Source organism: Gobius niger, assembly GCF_951799975.1.
Source record: "Gobius niger genome assembly, chromosome: 19".
NCBI lineage: Eukaryota > Metazoa > Chordata > Actinopteri > Gobiiformes > Gobiidae > Gobius > Gobius niger.
In genome coordinates, this window is record NC_136870.1 from 4,167,755 (window position 1) to 4,188,466 (window position 20,712).

The window sequence follows — 20,712 nt, forward strand, 5'->3', positions numbered from 1 at the left end:
ATGGAAACATAACCAACAAAGTGTTAAATGTTTAAGTAGGAATGGAGTCACTTTCAAACGATTTTACTCAAGCAGAAGTGATGATGTATTAACAATTACTAAAGAAAGAGGAGAAAAGGGTTGGGTTTTTGTTGAAAAATGCACCATTGTGCCAAATCAACACTTTCTTCAGCATTATATCGCCTCACAATCCCCCTGTGCCTTCCCATTGTTTTTACTGTTCACTTCTTAGTGTCTTATATTTTGCGGAAAAGCCTTTCAGAGATTTATTTTAAAATGCAGGAGGTTTCATTATGACGCTAACTAGCTCGTCTGCTTTAGCCACTGCTTGTTTATTTCAAACTTCGAGACAACCCTCGCTGGCTTGGACAGACAGTTATGTCCCAGGACAATGAAGAGAAGATTCAGGACGGTGACGACAGAAGTACAGAAGTATTCTCTTAGACACAGGAGAGTAAAATTCAGGACAGAATAGTAAGAGATGGAGCAATACCAAATCAGAAAGGGTTGGATTATAGGGTTCGGGTTCTGCTGAGTAACTGTATGTCTGTTAGTTGATTTTTCCAATGATTAATATGGATGATTTTTCGTTTTTTCCAGTTCATGAATATAGTTTTCTTGGCGATGGTTAGAGCTATGAGAACTAGTGTGAGGTTTATTGTTTGGGTTTTCACATCACCCACCGCCACTGGTCTCTTCTCTCTTGCTGGATTAACAAACTTTCTGTTTCTTAGCCCTTTGCGCTGCGGGACCAGAGCGGGCGCAGACGATTACCTGGTAATACCCATTCACCAAACACAAAACACCAAACATAACCCGCCTGTGGGGGGATTCTGAAGAAACCCTGCCATGGCGTGGCTTAGTTGCTTCACGCCGTGGATTAGCCGTGCTCAGACCGGCCTTGTACTGAATCTCTGACATTTGCACATTACAAGCAGAGTCCTGGAGTGTGTGGGGAGTTAAAAGAAGCAGGAGTGAGTCGGACCTGGGAGTGTGTCCGTTTGATGGTGAGGCATGAGGAACATACTGATATCAGAGACCATTTCACGCCTCGAAAACCGCCACATTTACCAGGCATTTGATATTGGACAATATTAAAGCATTTTGGTGACACTTAAAGGGGGGTATTATGCAAAATTGACTTTTTCAAGCTTTACATCATGTTATTCTGTCACTCCCTCATTAAAAACATGCCTGAAGTGTTGCCTTGGCACATTCACGTATTTTTCAGTAATCTGTAAAAACTCTGATGGCGGCCATTTTAGGGATCGGTTTGCCTGAGTCCTCCTAGGAACGCCCCCACCTCCTGGAGACGCCTCCGACCTTTCGTCACCAGCCGAGTAACCAACCACTGCTCCTCAGCAGAACCCCCTCCCCACTGATGCCACAGACAGCGTGTGGAGGGGGCGTGTCTAAAGGCTCAGAGGTTCTTAAAGAGACAGAGGCCTTTTTCAAGACATTCACTACAGCCATTTTGAGAGAGACATTTTATACAAGGCAGTTATTTTAAGTTACTGCATTTACAGACCAACAGAAGGTTTCGTCATCATTGTAGTGTGATATAGACTGGTGCTATGTGATTGAAAAAAGCATAATACCCCTCTTTAAGACAGGGATTGGTCAATCTGCTTCGAGGTGGGCCGATTTGCATGTCAAATGCCGTGGTTCCATATAGCACGCTTCTATTCAGTACGGCTCGGTCGAAGGAAACACAGAACGGTGATGAACAGTTTTGTAAGCTGCGGTGACAGCAACATAGGAAAACAATGTCTTTTGGTTGGGTTTAGGGAATCATTCAGAGGTGCCAAGGCAAAAAAGACAACTATGAAGGTAAGCTACATGATAATGCTATGCTAACACCAGCTAAAGATAACAACCGAAATGTTCACATCGGCAAAATCACCTTTGTCAACGGCACACATACTGTGAAATCTTAAATCTCGGTCCTCTCTCCCCCCCCTTCAGTTCACGTCACATTAGCATCAGTTTAGAGTTTTGGCCACGGCCTGAGCAAGATCCCAAAACTTGTGCCTGGTCAGCTCTTGGACCTCATACAGATCTTCATTTACCAGCGCTTGAGAATTAGATACCCTCCCTCCGCTGCAGTTTCCCCTACCACTAAAACATGTACAACAGGTTCCCCCTGTGGAGCCAGAAGCCCCTCATAATGACAAGGTCAAATGAAAAGACCGTGTTCTCCGGAGCTCCCACTGATGCTCCACACATGCTGAGGCAGCGGCGCACTGTGGACCCCCTTTCATTAGTATGAGGGGGAGGAGAGTGTGTGAGCGCAGGCGTTTAAATATACATGCACAGGAACGGACTGGAGAGCTCAAGAGTCAAGCAGGTGTGGAAAAAGTAAAGTGTCGAAAACCTTTCTTTTTTCAACCCCGTGAACTACTTTTACAGTAACAAAAAAGACAGAGACCTGCAAATTCTTGGAAGATATTTTACTAACTTTGAGTTCCTAAGTCAGCCATCAAGTGCACAAAGTGATAATACATGTGACTTGACCATATGATTTGACCAAGACGGTGAATAAAATTTGACCCATTTTCCTTTCTGTGTTTTGGAGAGACTGTCAGAATCTCTGTTTTATTTGAAAGATTGACGTTGTATTGATATTTGTCTTCACGAGACCTTCACTGGAGCGGTTTGCTGCTTCGGTGTGTTTGGGGTGAGGACAGAGCTTAGAGCAGGGGTAGGCAACGTCAGGCCCTCCAGCATAGAATCTTTGGCCCTCAAGATAATTTTGAGAAATATTATTTTACTTTAATCGTTTTGGAGTTTAACCTTTACCAAGCACATTTTCTCCAGTTCAGCTTTACACAAATGCTTCTCGGCTGGAGCTTACAGCCTAAAACTGATGTACAATTTTTTGTTTTTTTGTTTTTGTGCTTTACTTTTGGCTTAAATTGTCAGGTTTGGCCCTTGGTCTTTTTACAATGAAGATAATCGGCCCTCCACCAAGCAAACTTGCCGACCCCTGGCTTAGAGTATACCTGCTGGTCCCCTACATTGAGAGAGGGCTACGAGCTAGTGTAAACAGGGACCCGCAAACCAGCCAATACCTTCTGTTCCGTGAGCGCCTGAACACAACAATGACTTACTCAGAATACATTTGTGGCTAAAATTAATCTGCGCCAGACCCGTCCTGGATCGCCACAAAAAATAGCCTCAGTTTTGAACATCTGCACCGGAACTGTACCGATCCCAGGTTGGAATAACGGAGTTCAGCCGGATCTACTGCAAAGGTCTGGCCCAGATCTGGCCTAAATGTATTTTGAGGTCTGGGATAGCATCAAAGCAGCCAAAGAATATTCACCGGAGTCTCTCATTTAGCGATGATAAACACAATTATCATAGACACGCCACTGCGAGAACATTTGTTTTACCAAAAGTAAGTTTCACTCACACAGATCTCATTCATATTTTAAGAAACTAGAAGATCTTGGCTTTCAAAAGAGGTATCAAAGTGTCATATTGGCCATAATCTCCCCAGTCAATATGCTTCAAGATTTGGATCTATAAAATATGTTCTATTATATCAAAATATAAATAAATAAAACACACTGAAGGGATATTAACTCTGGCTGGATGCTTTATACAAATGGACTTTATGCTAAGAATGTATTGATTACACGGCACGGTGGCACAGCGGTTAGTGCTTGTTCTTCAAAGCTAGAAGGTCCCAGATTCAATTCCCACCTGGACGGGGCCTTTCTGTGGAGTTTGCCTGTTCTCCCTGTGTCTGCGCAGGTTTCCTCTGGGTTCTCCGGTTTCCCCTACCACTAAAAACATGTACATTAGGCCAGGATGAATGAGAGTGTGTTGGAGAGTGTGCACGGGGACGACGGATGGAAGGCTACGATCCGGTGTGGCTTGTTCATTCACATGCACTGTCCCTACCAAATAAACCAACAAACCAATTATATATATACTGTATGTTGCTATTTCTTTTTGTATTTAATGTGTCTTTTTATTCGGACCCCAGGTATAATAGCAACAGCCATAATGTGCTAATGTGATCCCATCAATAGCCAACATCAATCCGAGGGCGTTTTCACACAGGCTCTACTTAGGGCTATAGAGAGTGGCTGCCTGTGTCACACTCTGGGCCGGAGCGGGTGTGGTGTGAAGGCGGCCGACCTCGGGCCGAACTAGTCTCGCTTTCATGACTCTTTTTTGCGCAAAGAAAGAATGAATATGTGTGCTGTTCTGGACGTTTGGATTTACTGCTCTGACGAGGCAAAATGAAGTAGAGCTTTCTTTTTTCTCCTCGCTTTGCATCAGCCTCATTTTATTCAACCACGAGAGAGAGGAGTGACCACTGTGCAGGTTCAGGCCCGTTGTCATGTGAATAAGTTTGAACTAGAGCGGCCTCGGGTCAATCCGTAAGGCGACATGTGTGAAAATGCCCCTACCCCTCATATACAGCTCAGAGTTGTGTAGTCAAACCACTACTTAAAGGCACACTGCGTAGAATTTTACTTAAAAATAAAACTGAAATACTAGCATTTATTTTATGAAATATCATTTCATCATGAATACCTCATAAATGTGAGCGGCTCAGCTCTCCTAAGACATGACTGTATCTTTACTGGGAGTGGGGACGTCTCCAGCTCGTCTCCATGGAGATGTGACTAAAGTCAGTAGAATTTGAGATTGAAATAGGTTAGGTGTTCATCCAAATCCATTCTTTGACTATTCCCCGCAGTAATGGTATTTTTCAGTCTAAAGCTGGTCAATAGGAGCATGTTTTGCACTAATTGCAACAGTATAGTCCAAAATGTTGCGCAGTGTCCCTTTAAGGGGAGACACTACAGGCAAAACTCAATTGTTTCAGTTTTCAGGTTTTGGGCCAAATTGGTCTCTGAACATACAAGCTTTCACCCGGAAACAGAAAATATGCCTAATCTTCATAATAACATGTTTAAATATTGTGCTGATTCAATGTTCCCCCATAGACTTATATGGGAGAATGCAATTTCAAGGGCCTTTTTCTCAAAACACATTTTTCTGTCATTGTGGCGACACTATGTCCACGTCAGTCGGACCTAAAGACTTCAAATTTTCCAGCCTTGGACTGAACGATATTTGGAAGATTTTTTCAGAGGGATTTTTTATTATTTAATCTCTTGCCCCGTTTATTGAGTTTTGAATGTCAAAAATGAGGCGAAAATGACATTTTTTACAATTTTTTCCACTAAGAAACTTATTTTAAAACTAAACAAGAAATCCAAAATCCCTTCTGAAAAAGTCTTGGCAACTCATTCATCAATAAAATGAAACAATAAATTTGAATGTAGCTCTATCCATTATTCAGATCTCGTCGCCGAAAAGATGGGAAATTTGGGGCATTTTTAGGCATAAAACACCTTGTTCTTATATGAAAAGATTAAATGACAGAAAACTTACCATGTATTTTTTTCTCACATTTATGCCAGTAATCTACAGCAAAAGTTTCAAATTGATATCTGTAAATATACATTTTTTCCCCTATTCACCTGCAGTGTCTCGCCTTAAGTATTCAAGGGAACAGGTGCAAAGCAATTACAATTTTAAAATGTGTTAGCTGCATTGACATAGTGGCCCAGAGAGGAGGGACTAACGGAGTTGTTCTGATGCACTTTTTATCATTTCTTATATATTTACGGCTAATACTACAATCCTACAATACTACAATGTATACTATGTCCCCACCGCTTAAAAACAATGGCAGTAATCTGTAAGCCCCAACCACACACCCAAGTTCTTCGTCAGGAGCGGCTTTAAAGGGAAAGTCTTTCACAATGCGGCAGTTGCTCTTATTATTTGATTCGACATTGTTAGACGCACTAACCGTCTGCGTACACAAGTGATTATCCCAAACAATGCCTCCTTCCCTCCTCCTCCTCCATCACCTTCCTCGGCTTAATTTTTAATTCTGCCCTGCGGACGTGCTCCGATAGCTTTTCATGGGAGCCCATTATTGTTTTTATGAATGCACGCCGTGTTCAGTGATGCGCCGGCGAGAATTAGTTCTGCCGCTTCTTATCGCACAACTTTTCTTTTTTTTTTTTTTTCTTCCGTACTGCAATTTCAGCATAATATGACAGGGAGAGGCACTAATTGGCATGCTCCTGGTAGACTCCAGGATTGCGGACCCGGAGAGAAGTGCTGGAGATGCTAACAAAGTCGGCACTGATCACTCGATTGTTGCAGCAAGTCGCAAACATCTGTCGTCTATGATCGCTCTACCTTTTGGAGGAAACGATGACAGGAGTTCGAAAAAAAAAAAAAAAAAAACATTATTCCCTTTTGGAATGCAAACGGAACAACAAGCCCGCAGGCAGTAGAGAGTAATCAACACAGCGGCAGGAGTATGCGAAGGTACAGAGGAGGACGGGGGAGGGAGAAGGCAGCGCCATTTTGTTCTCTGATGCCGCACTTGGAGACGCCCGTGTAACGAAGGAAGAGCTAATTGGGAGATTAGAGTTGTACAGTCTGTGAAGGTACAACTGACACCACAATATCACCACAACCTGCCTCTGGGAACAACCACTGGTGCTCCGTACAAGCTTCTCAGATCATGCGACAATGCGATACAACAAAGTCTTGTTCAGATGGAGGCAGAAGCCAGTACTTCAGTAATATAGTAACACACAAGTTCAACTATTCTCTGTACGCACTTTGGACTGTTCAACTACACTGCGTTCCAAATTATTATGCAAACGACATTTTTAAATTAACAGTTTAGGGGAGGCCGGATAGAAGCTTTATGCACAACTGCAGCCTGTGGAGGGTCCTACACCTTGATGTTCGGGAGACTCCAGAGGCACCAGCAGCTTCAAATACCTGTATGCTGCTTTGTAGCATCTGTTCTCTTAATCTGATGTGTTTGTCTGGCAGAAACCGTCCTCATTGTGCCTTTTTCTGCACAAACCCGTGAGTGAGTCACAAATCTCTTATCAGTACGATGATTACGCTTAATCTTTCATGAAATATCGAAGGTTTTCATACCTAGACCAAGGCATTCAACTATTTCACGCTTTTCATCAGCAGAGAGATCCTTTTTCTTTACCATATTGCTTGAAAATTATGATCTGCTTAATAATGTGGAACATCCTTTTTCAGTAGTTTTTCCCTTAACTGGGCTTAACCTGAAAACTAATCATCCCAGGTCTCCGAGATTAATGTCAGTGATTCAAAGAACCCCAAGACACAATATCATCCATGAGTTTCAGTAAAAAAAAAAAAAAAGACACAAAAATACAATTTGCATGATAATTTGGAACGCAGTGTATGGGTTCAGGCTGCAGCACATGTTCGCTGGAAACACGAGTCTGATTCCTGACTCAATTGGCGGGATGGGTAAAAAAAACCTGAAAAGTTGAAGCAGACCATTCATACTGTGCTAATGACAAGACATATGGACAAAACTGCAAAGCTCTCCCCAGAAGATGGTGAAAGACTGTTGTGGAGCGGAGGGAGCTGCATAGGAGGAAGAGGACGGAGGAGCTGACCAGTGCAGGACACCACGCTCTGAAACAGCGTCAAACCCAAGAGGCGGTGCACCGTTTCAGAGGATTAAAGGAGCACTGAAGGCAGCCCAGCAGGTTTCCTCCAGGTTTTACGGTTTCCCCGACCACCAAAACAAAACCTTTGTACACATTTCGGTGCATATGGTTGTACAATGACAAATAAAGCACTTCTCACAACAGCCTGGGGACCATGGCCGAAATCTTCGCATGGATTTGGGGACCAATCACAGAGCGAGGAGGGACGGCAAGACGATGATGCACTATTCGACATACGGAAGCTTGTAGTTTGTTTACGGATATAAAAAAAAAGGTAAATATAACTTTGTATATAATCGGCTAATTAATAACCACTGTTTTAGCAAATCAAAAGAAAGTATACTGTAAAGTAAACATTTTTGTTTTTATAAAGGCTGGCAATCGATTGAAAAAACAAATTAATGCAAAACTGGCTTAAATTAACCACGATTCATTCCAGCCGGTAGTTTTGGCACACTCGCCTCATATTGGTTAAATTCCTGACTGAGTGGGGCCTTGCTCTGCGGCTTTCCCACATCGGTATTGATTTTGATCTAAATATGCACGAAGGGCTAACCCTGCAGCCAGGTTCTCCTGACTGAGCTGGCTCAGATCTGCAGAAGGGCCCCCAGGCGCGGTGCTCCAGGAGCCCACTGATCCTGACTGCGTTAACCCCAGAGGCACTGGTTGATGTTCAGTGCTTCATGTCAGGACAAGATTATTAACAAATCTGGTCCCCTAACGTAATCTGAAAAATACATTTCATATCACTGAATGACAAAGTTAGAGCGTTTATTTCTTTCATAGTCATTCTCGCTCTAACTCAGATACAGACATTAGTGCCGCTGCTATAGTGCGCGCGGTGAGGTGACAAGGACTACATTTAAAGATGGATTGCTCCTGAGGCGAGTTACAACAAAAGTATCACAATCTGATTTTCAAATGATTAATGATATTTCTCTCAGCACTTCTGCCCAATATTTGGAAGCAGCCATTTGTAAATTCTGCCAAATCTCGATGTGCTAATGATAAATAAACGTGGTGTATTTGGCTTGAAAACACAGGTTTGCTAGTTCATTCCCAGTATTGTAGTAAAGTAGTAAAAAAATACAGCATTAAAATTGAATGGTTGGTTGAATCTTTCTGTCTTATCTTCAAAGTGGTGCGATAAGCATATAATCATGAAAAATATGAAGAGTGGGTCCTGTTCCTGTGTAATTACCATAATTGCCACGTTATAAGGCTGTTTCTATTACCATGCTACTGAAAGGACCAGTCACCCCCCCCCCCCCCCCCCCCCACTCATTCGGCCACACATTCACATCAGTGACACATTCAGACTCCAAAGCCTTTATGCCATCGCTCTGTCACACTCATGGCTTTTACTTTGGACTCTTTGGCTTGATATTCAGCTTTTATTGACGGACATATCAAGGCGGCTCTGGTTGGTGAAAAAAGATGTAACATCTCGTCTTGTCTCGTTCCCGTGCATTTGAAGCCAGTCTTTTGAGCCGGCTTGGTTCAGTGAGTGTTAGCTGTGTTTGAGAGTCTTCGTTCTCAGGGCTGTTTTTTGGAGGCGGGTGCACAGATGTGAGCCTCACCTGCTCTAGGGCGCTTTGCCCTCACCACATCTACCCCCACCCTCCCTCTCTGTATACACTTTGTAATTTGAAATGGGCAGATCAATACCATAGTATATACTGTATGTAAACTAGAAGGCACGGCAATTGTTGACAAAACACCCCACAGATGACAAGTTTATGTTCTGTTTGTCATTAAAGTTTACATCTCATTTAACATCTAACAGTGACATTGTTAAATTAAACCATCTAAAGTTTACATCATTTGAATGAACTCATTAACAATATATAATAACCAGTTTTAGAAATATATATGATTGAAACGTATTCACCCAGATTAAATGACCCCAAAATATCGGTATTGCATCAATACCAAAACAATAGGGCAGGATGAATGATGTGTGTGCATGACAGTCAGTCTGCCCCAGGGGAAACTGTGGCTACATTTGTCGCTTACCACCATCGAGAATGGAGTGAATGAAGAACTAAAGTCCCCTAAAACTGAGAAAAAAAAGTGATATCACCCATGACTATTACACTGATAATGAGGCAGGACCAGGGCACAGCCAAACCAGGCCTAAACCAGGACTAAACCAGGACTAAATTCTAGGTCTAAATCTAGGTCTAAACCAAGAATTAAACCAAGCAGGACTATACCAAAACTTTGACCAAAACTGGTCAAAAAGGTCTGAACAAGGACTAAATCAAGACAAAGCCAGGTCTAAACCAGGACTAAACCAGGACTAAACCAGGACTAAACCAGGACTAAACCAAGGACTAAACTAAAACTACCGCCCTGACTCTCACGGCTCTTTCCCTCTTCACCTCATCTGACCCCCCCCCCCCCCCATCCTCAACAGCTCGAATCCACCAAACCCGCGATAATGAGCCAGATGCCATCCCTTCTGACCTGCAGACAAACAGGGCAAACAGCTGCTCCTGTCTGTTTGGTGAGTCTCACTAACGCTTTAGGAACTGAGGCCAATGCTAAATTAAGTTAGCCTTAACCTGACCCTACCCGTCCACTTGGCAGTAAGTCAAAGTCCACTCATATTAATTAAGCTGAAAAAATATATACATGAATAAAAACAAAAGGGGGTCAAAAAAGCAACTGGCTAAAACCACGGCCATACCATCCATGTCCGGTTTCCGGATCATTAGATCTGTTTGAAGAATTCTCATTGGATGACGCTCCAAGGGGCTTTTCAGTAAGCTCTATTTAATTTTACATATGGTTAGGGTTACGGACAGAGATGTGATTAAGGTGAGCACAATTTAGGGAGTGTGGTCATGGCAGACCTGTTCTCACTGCTGCCTGCAGGATGCAGTATAAGCAAACAAATAAAAATGTTATTTGTGGTCAAAACTCATTTCTAACTTTCCTTACACATTCGTAGCCTCCGAATTCCTCACAGGGACGGGTTTATAAGCACTTTTCTCAACTTGCAGGGTCACTTTTCAGGGTCATTCACACAGAAATGCTGGAAAACTAGCCTGAAAGTTCATGACATTGATGCCCATTGATGCAGTGTTTCTCCAAAAAAGGTCTCACTTTACAATATACCAAATCAGATTGTGTTCCACTGCAAAAACATTACATTCATTTTGTCTTCTTGTTTTTAGAAAGACATTAGGTAAAACAAAAAAGTGTGTTCAAATACCTGCCAGGTACACTAGTGTCTTTTTAAAGTAACCTTTAAGACCCCAAAAAAACATGCCTAGGTTTTTTTAAGCTAAAATGTCACATGATTCATCATTATGAATTATTGCTCACCCATCAAAGAAACAGAACCCAAATACAGGTCTGTTTTGGGCGCACCCTGGACAAACCACTCCCTCCCTCCTCATGAGCAGATAGTCCTTTCCACTGCGTATGCCATTATTAGGAGCACTCCAACGGACTGATTATGTTTAGTTCATTTGAAGAGCGCACACACTGGGGGGCATCTCTGGTTAAACGCACATTTCCTCTCGCAGCCACAGAATCAGCTCACTCCAGATCCGTGTAGCATTGATTTTCCGGTGCTGTCCATGGTTAAGTCTGGCCTAGAGGCACAGACTCAGCAGAGCTAGCACGGTGTGTGAGCGCCGCAGCATCCGCAGAGCTCAGACACCTCTATCTGTCCGTGTGCGCTTCAATCACTGAGCTGCAGCTTCTGCACCTGAACCGGCACTGCCCAGTGAACACAAGTGGAAATAGGCAGGAAATTGAAGTATGCAGCAGTCCAAATGCCTCCACCGCCAACTGTTCTGTACTCGGGTAAGACTATCCACACACCTTTTTGGGGATTGTCATATAATCCTTCCAGGCATATACATGTTTTGTAGATGATAACATCACTAGTCAAGGACCTGTACTAAATGTATGATAATAATGTGTAATGTCTGCATTCCACCATTCCACAGGTAAAAGATTGTAAAAAAAAAACTATTGCTAGTAAGACAAGACTATTGCAATCCACAGATTTAAGAAAAAACACCAAGGCTTGTGTGATATTGTGTGAATCATAGTGATGGCAGCATGTCTACGCCCAAAACCGTCCAGGATCATGGACTCAGACTCCTGTATCAGCTTTGCCGTGATTAATAACGTGAGCAGACAAATAGACCAGCGGTTCTTAACTGGTGACTTAAAGGAGAACTAAGTAACTCGTTAACCTTAATAAATCATTTTTGTAGTCCCTCTGGGAGACCCGGAGGCGCAATACACACTAATAGAATCACGAAGAAGAAGCTAACAGGCTAACGGACAAAGCTAACTGGGGGCGAGGGCCAATTTAGCTGTGTTTACAGTTAAGTTTGAGTGAAAAAAATGATCTCCATTGTGTCATTGAGTTGTGGCACAAAGTACGACATCTGCAGTGGCGCTTATGGCCTCTAGGGGTCTGAGTTACTTAGTTTTGCTTTAAAGGTGTGTAATGAAGTTGTACCAGTTGAAAAGCACTGAGAGAGAGAGAGACAGTTCGGTCGATAGACAGACAGAGAGAGAGACAGGCAGATTGAGAGATAATTAGCTACCTTTCTGATGCCCTCGGCCCAGAGTGACGAAGCCTGAGGAGATGAAGTTGTGCAGATCGGCTCCTCCTCCGCTGCTGCGCACACTGTCCTTCCCGTAGTGCAGGCCTAGCCACAAGAAGAGGAAGAAGATTGCATTTATGTGTGGATCAGTTTACCCAGGCATTTCATCAGGCCCTGATGAAGTTGAAAGGTTATTAACTCATTGACTGCCATTGGCGTCTATAGACGTCAATTATGTTTTCTGGTGGGAACGGATGCAGTAAAGCCTTGTGCAACTTCCATGTAAAGGTCTTACTTGTGGACAATATTTGATTGAGTCAGTAGGTGGCAACAATCACAAGTAGAAATAGAAACCACTTTGTTTAATCTGTCACAAAGTCACACATTAAGCAGATGTGTTTCTGCTTAAAAAAAAGAAGTTTTCTCAGCTTTTTGGTAAGAAACGTGTGTTTTCAGTAAAACAAAGCTATATTCAACTGATGATTACAGAAGAATGAACAAACTAGAAACAAACTTTTTTTTACTGATGAAAGTAGAAAGTCTATTTTTTTCAGAATCTGGTTCTAGATTTTACATAGTCATAGTACAAAATATTCTGTGGGTCTTGAAAAGTCAGTGAAAATCATCTCAAACGCTTAGCAATATGGGGTTTGCTGTTCTGAAATTGGCTGGCAGCCAATGAGTTAAACACTGTCAATGACAATATTGTAAGTTCAGTTGTTTCATTGTTAGAAGAATGAAATCTCTATCAGTAACAGGTCCAACTGACTGATGGACAAGGACAGCTTCATCCACCAGGCTGTCAGAAAGCTGCAGGAGACAATCTCCATGTGGTATCTGCATTCTCTCTGAGAGCTCTCCGAGAGATCTGCGCGGTTTCAAGCAGCTGTGGCACTGTTGCGAACACTATTTGTTGTCCTCAACCTGTGAGACGTTTCTGTGACGTCCCTGCAATGTCTCCGATACCTGTCGAATACCAAGGAGATCTCCAAGAGCCGTATGGACTCTCTTGAGACCACGTAGACCTGTCGGAGACCATGCAGAGATCACAGTCCCCATGTAGTGTCCGCTGAAATTGAACCTGTTCGTTTTCACCTAGACTACATGGAGACTCGCCCTATCTCCAGGGGACATCTCGGGGACATCTCTCTCGTCTCCAGGCCGGTGAGATAGGCGTCAGTCAGTCAGTTTGAACAGCAGATAACCAATCAGAAAAAAAAAAAAATGTGAAGAAATTGTTTTTAGTCAGTTTGTAGTCCACAAGCCGTTTTGTCAGAGATCAGAGACAAGGTTTGGCTTAGTCATGAATCTCCAAAGGCCACCGTACAGATGGACACATCAGGATTGCCAAGTCTCGGCAGCCAAACCCGCCCAAAAAATCTGAAAAGCTCCCTAAAAATTCCCAAGCATACGGCTGGAACACCCGTACATACATACATAGAATGGAAGATATGAGGTGATAGTGCACACTCACAACAACACCTCCACTTCAGCCACAGCAACTACAGCAATCCCAAAACAACAATGTCCAAGCATAAAATATCACTTGCTGGATTTCCAAGCCGTGATAATAATCAGTACTTTTCCCTTGTCAAAGTTGTGAAGCTGTCTCACACTCTCTTTCTACAATACAATCCAAAGAAAGCGGATCAATTTTTTTTCACCTCTGTTACAATGATTAATATCAATTACAGAAGTAGAAACGAGCTAGCAAACCGCTCACTGTATGAGCAGCTGACTAGAGATGGGATTTATGGCTCTTTACTGGGAGCTGAACCTTTGGGATCCATTCATTACAAAGAGCCATTCAATAAACTGGCTCTTTTTATTATAACATTTTAAAAACACACAACAACGCCACAAGGGGCTGCAACTGTCTGACAAATCATTGTTAGTGCATTTAGCTTTGACTTCAGGGCAAAAAAGATTTCCCTTGTGTCGCTTGCCGCATTGTTGGGCTGATTCTTGTCTTCGTTCGGGGGAGGTCTGGGTAAAATTAAGCTCCTTTCATCCAGCTCCTTTCACAATTTAGGTCTGGTGCGAACTGTTCACCTTAAAGAGACATTCAAAAGAGCTGGTCGGTCAAGAATGCCACACTACAGCTGACCAAGAAACGCCAGGACATGTCTCACACATGACCAGACAGCGTGGTCATACCTGGTGTTAAGGATTCCAAAGGGATATTGTGAGAAATGCAGTATAGTGCAATTTTCAGTGTTAATGTTGCAGAACCTTTCGTTGGATTTGTGTTGTGTAGCCTCCACGCCAATTGGCATATGCAAAATGCTGACGCGAGTATCAAAGACCGCTCAAACAAGTATCAATGACTGTTTTTTCAAATGGGACACACGCTTTGTGACTATATGTCTGTGAAAGGCGCTATATAAATAAAGATCTTCTTCTTCTTCTTCTACCATTACAACTGTGTCCTTAAGAAAATGCTGAGAAAATCTGAAAAAAAAACGTGTCTGAATCTCCCTTCAGATTTGGGACATGCCCGGGCAGCTCTGCCCCGCTCACATCCAGAGATGTTCAATATTTGATGAAAATTGGATTAGTGGCCACTGGCTACTTTGATCACTTCATGTTAGAGCTCACAAGAAGCGTATGAAGCAGGGCAATGATGGAGTTTGCGAGCTACATTCAAAGTCAGCAAGGCTCGGAGAACCTTCTCGGAGGGCCACAATAGGTTCACAACATTCTAAAGAGCCTATAATTTAAAATCGAGGTGGAGGGCAATTGAAAATCCCATGGCGGTAACTATGGTAACTGGCGAATTGCAGATTTTTGTGTCTTGTTTTTAGTTAAAAAGTTCATTGTCTCCTCTGTCAGCACATAACTTAATATCCAATTATTTTGTCATAAAGTGACAATATTTGAAAACATGTGTGACGCTGGCCAATAGGAAGGACTCTCAGACATAAAAATAATATGGTGGGTTTGTGAATCCAATCGCTGTCAAATAGTGACAGCGAGGAAAATCAATTGTTCATTTTCGTTTTGGAGATTTCTCACAAAAACTGTATTCCTCCCATAGAGTTGTATTGGACCCTGCCTTCCACCTGACATTATGACATCATCCCATTCTAAATCGTGAATGTGACCGATTTTAGTTTTAATCAGGGTTGTTATTATAGATTTTAAATGAAAACCTTTTGAATTTACCTCTTCAACAAATTGTAACTAGGGGCTGATGCAACGACCCGGCAACGGACAAGTGGAAGAAGATGGATGGATGGATGGATGGATGGATGCATAAATTGTAATAATGAAAATACTGCATAATAAACAAAGAGAACATTATTTGACTTGATGAATTATTATGAACAATTATTTGTGACAAGGCAGCACAATGTTTTATTCTGTCATCACTATTAATGATTAATGCAGCTGATTTTGTGGTTTGGATCCAACTTTACTTAAAAAAGCACATAAATGTCAAAGTATTGCCCAAAATAATAATCCCCAAAAATGTGGTTGTGGTGAGTAACAGGCGCTCCATGGTAATGCTCATGGGCGATGCGACAGCTGTTTTCACATCTAACAATAACAGATTACTTGAAAGGAAAGGTAAGAGGGATGCATTACATGGGTCTACCTGTCTCCTCCTCTTCATCTACACTCTCTCTTCCTGCCTCAAGTTTGTGAGTCCCGAAGAGAAGAAATGCAACCGAAATAAAATGCTGCCAGTGTTTATGTCTTTATTCTCTTTGTAGAGTGCAGGTCCCTCTTGCTTGTTCTTGTGCATTGGCACACCAGTGTACGCAGATAAGGGAGGGTGGAGGGTGAAGTGTATTACCCAAGGACACAATGACAGCGTGCATCTTCAGGAAACCCCTGGCCTCATGAGATGATATTACAATATCCACGGTCCGTTTTACGTACGTCTGCCATAAGAATAGTTTTAACAGTGACAAGGCGGAACTGATCCTCTGTGTTTTCGGTGGGACGATAAACAGCGTAACACCACTTCAGAACAACATAACAACATCTCCTGGAAAAAGTTAAGCCCGCGACCCGCGTCTCGTCTCTTCAGAAGATATTTAGCCGAAATAAGCTAAAGCCGGGTCTCTCCACCGTGACTGCGCCGAGGCCCACCGCACGGCCCGCCTTTCTTTTTCTCTCACACGGACTCGCTAAGATCTGAAACTCCGGGGAAACTCCAGGGACCGAGGGCACGTTTGCTTCAGACGTTGGATATGAGGCATCTCTGGAATCGCCCATATATGGTCATGTTTGAAAACCGTTAAGGGGGAAACTTTCTCTAATTATTCAAAAACAACTTTAGTAAATGGTGAATTATGACTATAGTTTCTACTAAATAAAGATTCAAAGACATGGAGAGGAGTAAAATGGTTCAACAGCCCATGAATACATAAAAAAACAGAGAATGCCAACATGATGCTACATGTTAGCATCGGGCTAATGCTGACGGTTAGCTAGTGCTAGCTACAACTGCCGTTTTTTCACTTCTACAGAGCAATCTGCTGTGAGAAAATATCCATACAGACCCGATTTACACTTGACTTTACTTGTATGTGATAAATAAGTTCATATTCCACCTGTAGAATGGCTAAAAAGAGTGAAAAATAGTGTATCCCGCAAGATTCTATTTCCCCCCTCGGCGACCATAAACATGGTCATGAAGCACTGGACCATGTTTGGTGGGAAGGTGGGAGCAATTTTCCATCTTTTTGTCCTTTTTTGGAACATGTGCTGTGGGAAGAGACTGAGCTGTCGACAATGGATTTTCTCTTGAATGCAGTAATTCATGTAAAATGGGAGGAGTGAGCAATGACAGTCTACTCCTCCCTTTTTACATTATTTACTACCAGAGAAAATCCATTGTTCCAGGCATGTCCTATTGGGAGGAGGCCTTGTGGAAGACCCAGGACACACTGGAGGGACCATGTCTCCGAGCTGGCCTGGTCTCGTCTCGGGGTCCCCCCAGAACAGCTGGAGGATCGGGAAGTCTGGGCCTCTCTGCTGAGACTGCTGCCCCCGCGACCCGGCTCCGGATAAAGCGGAAGAAAATGGATGGATGGATGTTTTTTTCTTTATATGTGCTCTTGTTTGAGATACTCTCAGAAAGTTAGAGCAACTGCTAGTTCTCCCTAGGAAATGCTTGAATTATCAGATCAAATTTAGTGCAAGCTGGTGTATTTTAGCCAACAATATGCTGTTTAAATCAGTCGTAAATCAGACATTTAGCAGAAAATAAGGTTGAACTATTTCCCTTTGGGCTCCTGTACATTTGCTTCTGTGCTGGCCTTGGAGCGTTCTCTCGGTGTGAGTTACTGGGGGTGTTGGACGGCATGAAGCCAATCCAAGGACAACACTAAGGTTCAGAGAACGGGCTGAAGGAGATGGATGATGTGCTGTTTGTTTGTGATCACAGGGTCTGCAGGGCCTTGACCCTTGAAGAGCGCACTGTGTGCCTTTTACACCCGAGCGTTCTCCAGCCTGTAGAGTCGAACTGAGATTGGCTGCCATGTTCAGGACACTGCAGGCAAAATACATATCTTTCAACTTTTACATTACGTTTGGTCATTTTGCTCTGATAACATCTTTCATCTAGAAACAATTGGCAAATCCTCACATTATGGTAAATGTTTCACTGGTTCAGCATCTCTCCATTTTTTGGGGAAATTGTAGCCTTCACTGAGTTGCTCCAAAACATTGGAGGGTAGGTTTGAACTGAGCTTGAGAGGACTGATGTTGATTTGGAGAAGCTTCAGATAAGTCTACATAAGGTAAAATACTACCGACATAAAAAAACAAGCATAATATCATTAATGAAATATGAATAACCTGTGACAGAGAATGTCCGTCTGAGGTCAGTCCACCCTCAGGGCAGCAGTGGCTGTAACAGTAGTTTTTTCTGCAAACTGCAATTGTGGTTTCTTGTGCTTTTACTTTTGTATGTCTTTACCGTGTTTTTAAGAAAGCAGTTTGTTAAAAGTAAACAAACAGCTAGCCTATGAGTTACATTTGAGACCTACACATTTCTTCTTCCGAAACACTTCTGAAACAAGAGCCCCCACACCAGCAGCACAGAGGAGGCGTCACAAGAGGAGCTATAGGAACCAAAAGAGGGACAAAGGAGGAGGTATACTGCCAAGACTCACATATTTGCCACACAGGCCTCTGTCCCTACTATTGTTCTGGTTCTGGACGTCCACTAGAGAATAAAACAGATTGACTGCTAAGCTTTTCTCAGAAGGTGGTGAAAGACTGTTGTGGAGCGGAGGGAGCTGCGCAGGAGGAAGAGGAAGGAGAAGGTGGAGCTGACCAGTGCAGCACACCACGCTCTGAAATAGGGATAAACCCAAGAGGCGGTGCACCGTTTCAGAGGATCAGAGGAGACTGAAGGCAGCCAGGTTTCCTTCGGGTGCTACGCTTTCCCCGACCTCCAAAAACATGCTGCTCAGATCGGCCCACAGTGGCGGCGCGGCTCAGTCGCAGCGGCTCAGGACTATCCCATCACCTGAACAAAATGTTGTTGTGCCGTTGTACAATGACAAATAAAGCACTTACTCACTTACTTACTTTTTCAACATTGCAAATATACACGCTGAGACATCAGAGTTGCCAAGCTATTTCGTGCGACCTACATTTATTTATGAAATTACAGTTAAAAACATCTTTGTATTTATTTGATTGGAACAATACATATTAATGAACATCTGTGACTGGCTTTCCTTTAGTCGCTGTTTAAAAGTCTCTTTCATTGATAATGGGAGACTATGCGGAGATGTATTCTGACCATCAACAGAACACACACACACACACACACACACACACACACACACACACACACACACACACACACCCTCTGCGGGACAAATACTGCAATGGAGCCATCCAGTTGACCATAGCAGGAAACCACCGGCCATCATTCTTTGATGGAAGCGCATGAATTTAAAACTCATTATAATTATAAATGCCCTTCCAGCCACCAAACTGTGACCAGAGTGGGCATTGTGGGCCACGTGCCATGTGCAGAGACACACGGTGTGATTGGTGAAGAGGGTTTGAAGCAGAGACCCTCTGTTTGGTGAGCAAAGCCTTCTGCCCCGAGCTAAGTTGAATGTACATTCACTGGAGTGTGTAAAATGCAGTGGTATGGCCATCATGAGCTCTGGTTCCCTGAGGGAGAGACTGCAATGGGCTGAGCATAATGCTAAGAGAAACTGTATGTATTGTTGTCTTGAGTACATTAGAGAACTGGAGCTTGAATGTTAGTGTGCGCTGATCACGCCTGACTCATCCTGCGTACTGTAACTGTGCCCGTGGCCAAAAGATACTTGATCCACATTTCATGTCCAAACAGTAAAGTGTAGGCTACAGTTCAAATAAATAGTGTGCACCATAAGCAAAGCATTCAGAACCATGTTTGACAGATATGTGTCATACATTCTTCCTGCTTTAATCACATGGACAGTAAACGTTCATGTAACGTTTACTGTCAAAACACCTGCAAAATACCATAAGTTTAGCTTCAGTGTCACTCTGTCCGGCGCCTGAAGACTCAGCTGCAGATGTTGAGCCAGGAATTATACAGCTTATTTTATATTAACTATGTTTTAACACGTGAAATTGACTTGACAAATTATGGATCTAGATTCTAGAACTATCTATCTCGGCTGAAGCCCTTCGTGTTTATTTTGAAATCTGAAGTGCATTAGGTAAATACTGTAAATAATGGTACTATCACATATAACTGCGGTCTGAACCTGCTTTTTTGCGCCGCAGCATTTCAAATGTCCGTTTAAATTTGTGAAGGGCTTGTATTGCTCCTTCTGAAGCAGATTGATGTACTTTTCTCACTACAGTTGGTCACATGAAAAAAAGTGTTGTTGTACTGTTTTGCTCCATGTCGTGGCTCAGGACCAAATGTGAGTCACTGTCGGTCAGTTCCACTACGATTCTGAAGCACATGGATTGTAATATTCATGCTCTATTTTTCAAAGGTGACAAGCTTTTTGTCAGGACGAAGTAAGGATCCCATAGAACCTTTGCCTATGATTCAGGCCGAGCTGTTCTCTTCTCTGTGCCTCCACTGGCTCTGCTGCTGGTTTGTGCACTATGTGTGGTAAATTATACATGTGTGCATTTCCTTTGTTTAAATCCGAGCACAATCAGGTCTGATCATTCATACACAGTGCTTTTGCTGCACGTAAGAAACAAATGACAATAGAAACAGTCGTAAGCCATTGTCTGTCTCCGTGTGTCTTCGTAAAGATTAACCAAAGTAATCAGGGCAACTCAAACCTGATCAAAGAAGTAATTTACTATTCCATTATAGTTTTCATGTTACAACATGGTTAATGACTTACAAAAGTCCATAATGTGTGACATGGACCTTTTATTAGCCATTCAAAGTTAATTTAGCGGAGTATGGACTTTTGACTTTCATCTGCATGAGAGTGAAGCACACACACCCCCACCTCCCCCCGCCCCCTGAGCTGCCCCAGGGTTCACAGGCCACTAATGAGATGCAGTGGAAACAATTAGCCCTGTGTCCTGGCGCAAAGTGGGCACCCCCCTTTGAACAGGCTCCATGACCGGGGCGG

At 42.9% G+C, this 20,712-nt stretch overlaps 1 protein-coding gene across 10 annotated transcripts in view; it reads right to left on the reverse strand.

Moving 5' to 3' along the window:
* Positions 1 to 20,712, reverse strand: part of LOC306979126 (shisa family member 6) — a 133,706-nt gene that overhangs the window by 92,232 nt on the left and 20,762 nt on the right. For all 10 annotated transcript variants that reach the window (XM_079577964.1, XM_079577969.1, XM_079577971.1 and 7 more), the window contains exon 4: positions 12,137 to 12,241. In XM_079577964.1, coding sequence (XP_079434090.1) covers positions 12,137 to 12,241 — 105 coding nt within the window. The remainder of the gene's footprint in view (positions 1 to 12,136; positions 12,242 to 20,712) is intronic.